Here is an 8,058-nt window from a genome sequence, read left to right on the forward strand (position 1 = left end):
AGTTGTATTTCCTGCCATTTTTACATCACGTCTTCACTCTAATATAGTAAAAAAAAAAAAACATTACAGTAATGAGAATCTAATAAGAAACCATCAAGAATAATAAGAATTTACTCGAAAGTAAAATGTCCAGGTCCATTAAGGCAATGAGAATTTGGTTGTAAATGTGCCTATTTTTCATGAAAAAAAAAAGAACAATTCTGAATGTTACTGGCTTTATTTGCTTTATGCTAAATATATTTGATTTGATTTTTTTCACACCCTTACAGTGTTTTCTACAGCCATCACGCCAGTGTTGAGTTGGATAGCGTGCCTTGCCTCTCCTCTCAGTTGTTTTTATATGCTGCGTGCAATGAAACCTTTTCTAAAATGAAGTCACACTCCATTTGTTTGTGTTTGTTTCTTGTTGTGTCTGTAACTTTCATTCAGTTCATAAAGATCCATTTATTTCCAATTGGAGGAGGAAGTACAGGATATAAAGGACTAGCAGAGTTCAGTATATTGCACGATATTACAGTCATTGCATTAAGCCGTATATTTGTCGCTGTGACTGAGTTTTTAGGGCATTTACCAGCAAATATTCACATGCTTAGGACATGAAGGGGCTAACTTGGAAAATGACCAGCTGACTGTACAGTATTCGTCTTAGTACACAGCTACTTCCCAAATAAATCAATACATGTACATGAAATATTGATTTAAGTTCAAATTATGTGAAAAAGAGAAGAACATAGAGAGAAATTAGAAATATAGTGCTATCACAGCTTACTATCAAAGCTTGTTTCATGCAACAGCAGTAAATTATAGTTAATTAGACAATATATTCAAATATTTGACTGCTGTTATTGTCCATCAGAAAAATAAATGTACCAAAGTGCCTGCTTCTACATCTTCATACGGTCACCGCACATCGTACATTAGTTATTTTACATGCCATAGTAAATGCAGTAGCCAGAGAGCACAAGAACAACACATTATCATCATTTACAGAAGTTTGAAAACTGCACAGAGTTTTTTTTTCTTTCTTTTGACAGCATATCGTACAAACTAACTAGTGAACCTCTTGTATTCAGGACCAACACATAGAGATGCTTCATTTGTCAGTCCTTTGACACTTTCGTTGTTGTGGTCAATGTTGTACACCTGTGCTGATGCAGTTAATGTTTTCGAACGCCGTCCTTCCTCACGTCTAGAGGTGATGAGCAGGTGCATTGTGGGTGGAGATTATTTTGCTATGTGATGCTGCTTTAGTGTCTGAACTCTAGGAGCTGCTCAGAACCCTGTGTGCGCTGTTACAAGTGCAGAATAAAGATTTGTGCTCGAATCACTGCTAGTCTATTTGCTGTATTATTTTAAATATGTTATGGTTAAAAATTACAGCTAATTAAATTAAACGATCATACTATTCTGGGATTATGCATTAATAAAAATAAGAGATGCCATTCTGTAAAAAAATTGTTACTATTAAGAGTATATTTTTTATATAAATTTTAATGTTAAAATAAGGTAATAAAATTACATTTTTTACAAGTAAATATGTATTTTTATATTTTAAATACTATTTTATATTTGTTTTTTTATTATTTATTTATTAACATCTACAGTATATATAATTTATGTGAAAAATATACTAGGTAAAATACTAAAATAGAATATACTTTTACAGATTTTAAAATTTGTTGATATGAAATTTTTACTAATTTAATTTGAAATGAATGCTAATATTACGCTAACATTGAATTATATAGAGTAACACATTAAAAAAAAGAGATGCCTTGGGAATTCTGTAAAAAAAAATCATATAAATTCATTTTAATCTGTAAAGAAATAAATACAGATTTTTTTTGTCAACAAATATTAATAATATATATTTTTTTATTTTTAATAAATATTATAATATTATTTTTTTGAAATGTAATTTAATTTATAAAATTTTAATTTAGTTTATAATATTTTACAGGCTAAAATTACTTTAAATGAAAAAAAAAATAGAATGTTAACAGTTAAATACTAAAATAGTATACACTAAATTATACTTCTACTCATTTTTTAATTTATGCCGATATACAATTAGCATATTCCATTTTTCATTTTTTTTACTGGTTTATTTTTAAAATAATACTGACGAATTATACAGTTAAATAGGTTACTAACAATAAGAGATTCCCTGGGAATTCTGCTCTGTTTAAACTGAGATCTGTTAGATTAGTGTGTGGTGTTCTGCTGACCTCTAGTGTTCCTGAAAATTGCTAAGCCTTCTTAATGTTATGTATCCATTTTGAACATCTTTTTTAATGAAGAATTATCGTTTTATAGTATGCAGTACACTCACAATATACAATAAAAACAGTAAGTGCGTGTAGTGTGTACTGTGCAGTGTGCAGTACGCGACAGTGAGCGAGTCCGCGTCGTGCTTGTGCCCCGGATGTTGTTGTTTGAGCACGTGTTCAGTGGCTCCGCTGGTCGAGATCGAGGGTGCCGGTTTATTCTAACGGTGTTTAGCGTTATTATTCGTCACATGCAGACAAAACAGCACAATGTCTATGGACATCACGTTCCTCGGGACCGGCTCCGCTTACCCGTCTCCCTGTCGCGGCGCGTCTGCGCTTGTGTTGCGGACTGAAGGGGAGAGCTGGCTGTTTGACTGTGGAGAGGGAACACAGACTCAGCTCATGAGGAGCTGTCTTAAAGCCAGTGAGTCTGCTTGCTTTAGTGAGTTCATACCCTGTAAAACGCTCATTTCAGAGGGGTCCTGTCGATGTTTTCATTAGTGAATCCTATGAATCTGTCAAAAACAAGGATCACAAAAGCAACAGAAAGGAATAATTGGTTTATGCCTATGGGAAATATTTTAGGCCCCCTTTAGAGGCATTATTTTAATGACAATTCCGCACCAAATCTCTCATTACTGTCAAGATAAATAAATAAATAAAAATAACTAATAATAGATAAACTTTCACTAGTGCTGTCAAACGATTAATCGCGATTAATCACATCCGAAATAAGTTTTTTGTTTACATAATATGTGTGTACTATGTATATTATATATATATATATATATATATATATATATATATGCACACATGCATGTATATATTTAAGAAAAATGTTACTTTTAAATATACTTATATATGATATAATTTATATGAATATGAATATATACACGTAAATGCATGTAAATATTTTCAAAATATATGTTGTGTGTGTGTCTTTATATATGCATACACATATATTATGTAAACAAAAACTTTCATTTTGGATGCGATTAATCGTTCGACAGTACTAAAATATATATATATATATATATAGAGAGGACTGTTAAAAAAAAAAATCATTACTGTATGCACTGTATAGTGAACTTTCCTGTGTTCCCTGTCCAGGCAAAATCACCAAAGTGTTCATATCTCACCTCCATGGTGATCATCTGTTTGGTCTTCCTGCACACATGCATGTATATATTTAAGAAAAATGTTACGTTTAAATATACTTATATATGATATCATTTATATGAATATGAATATATACACGTAAATGCATGTAAATATTTTCAAAATATATGTTGTGTGTGTGTCTTTATATATGCATACACATATATTATGTAAACAAAAACTTTCATTTTGGATGCGATTAATCGTTCGACAGTACTAAAATATATATATATATATATAGAGAGGACTGTTAAAAAAAAAAATCATTACTGTATGCACTGTATAGTGAACTTTCCTGTGTTCCCTGTCCAGGCAAAATCACCAAAGTGTTCATATCTCACCTCCATGGTGATCATCTGTTTGGTCTTCCTGGTTTGCTGTGCACCATCAGTCTGAACTCAAACCCCCAGCCGGATCAGCCTGCTCCCTGCGTGGACATCTACGGCCCGCGGGGGTTAAGACGCTTCCTGCGTGTGGCGTTAGTGCTGTCCAGCTCGCAGCTGCTCTTCCCGTATGCGGTGCATGAGCTGGAGCCGGCGGATGAGCAGTGTCCCGCGGAGGGACGTCTCAGTCCTGCGCTGACCGCCAGCAGCGACACGCTTCACCCACAGGAGCGGCCCGGCTCAAGCGTACGGCTGGACCCGCACACAGACTGTTACCACCTCATTGATGACAAACAGTTTGTGGTTAAAGCGTTCAAGCTCTACCACAGAGTCCCGTCGTTTGGATTCTCGGTGGAGGAACGAGAGCGGCCAGGACGGTTAAACACAGAGCTGCTGAAAGAACTAGGTAACTTGTTAAAGGCAAAAAGCCTTATTTCCAGAAGGGGAAAAGCTGGTTCATTTATTATTATTTGTAATTGATTAATTTACTATTTAGCCGTTTATTTTAAAATATACACATATTACAGGTGCAATGAACCTGGAGTAACCGGAGGAAATTTATTTTTATTTTTATTTGTTTAAATCGAGTGCACAGCAATTAGGGAGAATTCTGGGATTCGCACTTTCTTTTTCAGTTACCAGCCTAGATTTCCAGAAGGCTGAAATGTGAATATGTTTTTAGATATGCAGTTCTACATTTAATATGTATAAAAAAATACTATGGTAAAATGATAGTTTGCTCCAATATGCTGTAGTTACTTATTGAGTTATTGTTACTTCCATAACTTCGGTATTTTTTATTTAACAAAATCGGAATACTTTTTCTGAATGTTTTAAATATATTTTATTAAATTGTGCTAGTTTAAGTTCTCTTAGGAAATTATATTACTCCGCAAGACTCATTGAATATTTCCAAAAAGTGGTAAATCGAATGCAATGAATGAATCCATAACAAATTAGGCCTATGAAGAGAATCCAGAATATGAAGATCCGGAATATTAAGAGAATCCAGTTATAAATGAAAGATCTAATCATTGGTTTTATTTTGAAAATAGAAATGACCAGACTGTATATAAGATATTGAATTGGTCCCGTGTATATTTATTGAAAGGAGAATCTTCCTTGATTGTAAATCATATTTTATTATAAAAGTGTCCTGCTTTAAGTTCTTTTACTCACAGTGCATTAATGGACCTTTTTTAAGTTTCTTCTGGAAAAAAAAATTTGTGTGAATAATATATATATATATATATATATATATATATAAACATTTTTTAAATCAACTATCAATTGGTTTATTTATCAGTTTGTAAAAAAAATTATATATAAATATATAATTTCTACTTATATGCAAATTGTTTTTTGTATATAATTTATTGAAGTATTGTTATTAAGGCTGATAAATATTATTATTCTTGAATTTTATATATTTTAATAATATAGCCTTTGATGCTGATATGGCTTAAAATGGTAAATATGATAATAATATTACTCGGCAAAAGTAATTTTTAACAGCGTCAACCCTGAATTGTTACGCAGCATGTAAATAACCAATGAAGCTGGCATGGTGTTACAACACCAACCAACCAGTTTTATACTACATCTGCTAATACAGTTCAAAAACCAGTAGTTAAGCAGATATGTTACCACATTGATTGAACTGTAAGATTAAGATTTTTTTTTAAATCTCGTTTTATGTCATCTTATGCAGGTTTGAAACCAGGACCTCTCTATGGGCGTCTGAAGAATGGCGAGTCTGTGACTCTAGAGAGTGGTCGTGTACTGAGCGCCGGCGAGGTGCTGGAGCCGCCGCTGAAGGGCCGTAAGGTGTGTGTGTTGGGCGACTGCAGCGCGCCGCTGGGGGAGGGGTTTAAACGGGCGTGTCAGGGGGCCGATGTGCTGGTGCACGAGGCCACACTGGAGGATGGGCAGCAGGAGAAGGCCGTGGAACATGGGCACAGCACTCCCAGCATGGCTGCTGCAGCGGCGCTCGCCTGCGGTGCACAAACACTGGTTCTGCACCACTTCAGTCAGCGCTACAAACCCCAAACACTGCGGCGGGACGGAGACGACGACGTGACCCAGCTTAAGAGACAGGCTGAGCTCGTGCTGCAGGGGTCGGGGATGGAGGTCATCCTCGCTGAAGACTTTCTCACACTGCCTATTGCGCTCAAGAAGAATTTGACACAGTAGTACCTTATGTATGGAAACATTTTTAATTATATTTTAATACAAGGAAAAATTTGAATAAAGTCTGCCATTTTTACCATTTTCTTGAGTGTTGTTTATTTAGAGCTGCGTTTGTGAGTAAATGTGTATTGATTGAGTGAGTGGTGTGTTAAATGTGTACGCCTCTCTGTTGGACATCCATGAGCAGGTAAGATTTTGTTTATTTATTGTTAATCATTTCATTTTCATAAACGGAGGCTGCTGGACCAGTGGACTGAGGTTTGTAAGTCTTGATGCATCTTATTTGTCTAATGACAGGTATAAATCATTTCAGTGTTGTGTATGATGATGCTTTACCCTACAAAGCCTACGGTTTCAGACCTCTAAATTATCAGCACGATTTAAACCTTTCTGAAAAACCTGTTGCACTCAATCTACTACATGCCTTCTGTCGTTTGATTGATAGTTTAGGCTTTTTAGTATAATTGTAAAAATCTTCAGCTCATCTTTGTATTGCATTACATTGTTTTATCATAAAAATAAGCATTTACATATCTTACTGAGACATTATTGGAATATACAGTGGTGTGAAAAAGTGTTGGCCCCCTTCCTGATTTCTTATTTTTTTTGCATGTTTGTCACACTTTAATGTTTCAGATCATCAAACAAATTTAAATATTAGTCAAAGATAACACAAGTAAACACAACATGCAGTTTTTATTATTAAGGGAAAACAAAATCCAAAACTACATGGCCCTGTGTGAAAAAGTGTTTGCCCCCCTGTTAAAACTGGTTTATCACACCTGAGTTCAATTTCTCTAGCCACTCCACACCTGTTCGCAATCAAGAAATCTCTTAAAGGGGTCATATGACGCGATTTCAATTTTTCCTTTCTCTTTGGAGTGTTACAAGCTCTTGGTGTATAAAGAAGATCTGTAAAGTTGCAAAGACAAAGTCTCAAATCCAAAGAGATATTATTTATAAAAGTTAAGAGTCAGCCACCCCTACCTAAAACGGCTCGTTCTAACACGCCCCCACATACCTACGTCACTATCTGGGAAGATTTGCATAACGCAAATCCCCACGCATAACGCAAATTGCCCAAATGTTCACGCAAAGAAAGAAGGCGTAACTTTTATTCTTGCTGTAGTATTGTTGTTGCCGCCGCCATGTCGTGAAGGCGCTGTGTGTTTCTTTGTGAAAGAAAAGAGGACGATATCTGCTTCGTCATGGCTAAAGCTGAGCCGTGCTGGTCGCTGAGGAAATACAACAGTATGGTGAGGGGTATAACATTTCTGTCTCACGCTTGAGGTATTCGGCCAATCACAGCACACTGGATAGCTGACCAATCACAGCACACCTCGCTTTTTCAGACCGATGAGCTTTGTAAAAATCGACGCATTTCAAAATTAGGTTTAGGGGGCAAACACTTCTTCACACAGGGCCATGTAGTTTGGGATTTTGTTTTCGCTTGATAATAAAAACCTTCATTTAAAAACTGCATGTTGTGTTATATTATACTAATATTTGAATTTGTTTGATCTGAAACATTAAAGTGTGACAAACATGCCAAAAAATAAGAAATCAGGAAGGGGGCCAACACTTTTTCACACCACTGTATGCATGTATTCTGCTATACCGTTATAAAGATCTCATTGATTTACATTACAAGCTATCAGAATTTCATCTTTCTTTTTTGCCACATAACCACCAAATTACATATTTTGCTCATAAAGGTCTCTGAATACAATTTTTTTCCCCCTTTTTTTTCTGTTTCCCACCTGGATCATACTATAAGGGCCATAAATGCCTATACAACTCGTGCTCAAATGTTTTATTTAAATTTTGTCCAATTGCTGGACAAGTGTTTTTTTCTGTTCGATTATTTCACATGTCAGGCTTTCCAGGGTTAATGGTAAGTAAAGCATGTATAATTTCTGTCATTAGCTGCACCGAAGTAAATTGCATGAACAATTTCTGTTTTTAATCATGTTTCAGACATGGTTGTTCTGCTCTAATTTCACACCTTAGCTTTACACACTCTCAAACAGATTTGCAATTCTCATTTGATGTTGCAA

The 8,058-nt window shown here is 35.1% G+C and overlaps 1 protein-coding gene across 1 annotated transcript; it reads left to right on the forward strand.

Annotated features, from left to right (window-relative positions):
• The first annotated feature begins 2,364 nt into the window (after nt 1–2,364).
• elac1 (elaC ribonuclease Z 1) lies at nt 2,365–6,065 on the forward strand. Its single transcript, XM_016284679.1, has 3 exons — nt 2,365–2,694; nt 3,741–4,217; nt 5,523–6,065. Exons 1-3 carry the CDS (start codon nt 2,538–2,540, stop codon nt 6,002–6,004), a joined length of 1,116 nt encoding a protein of 371 aa, XP_016140165.1. The 5' UTR covers nt 2,365–2,537; the 3' UTR covers nt 6,005–6,065.
• Nucleotides 6,066–8,058: the final 1,993 nt, after the last annotated feature.

This window comes from Sinocyclocheilus grahami, unplaced genomic scaffold, assembly GCF_001515645.1.
Source record: "Sinocyclocheilus grahami isolate Dianchi unplaced genomic scaffold, SAMN03320097.WGS_v1.1 scaffold186.1, whole genome shotgun sequence".
Lineage (NCBI taxonomy): Eukaryota > Metazoa > Chordata > Actinopteri > Cypriniformes > Cyprinidae > Sinocyclocheilus > Sinocyclocheilus grahami.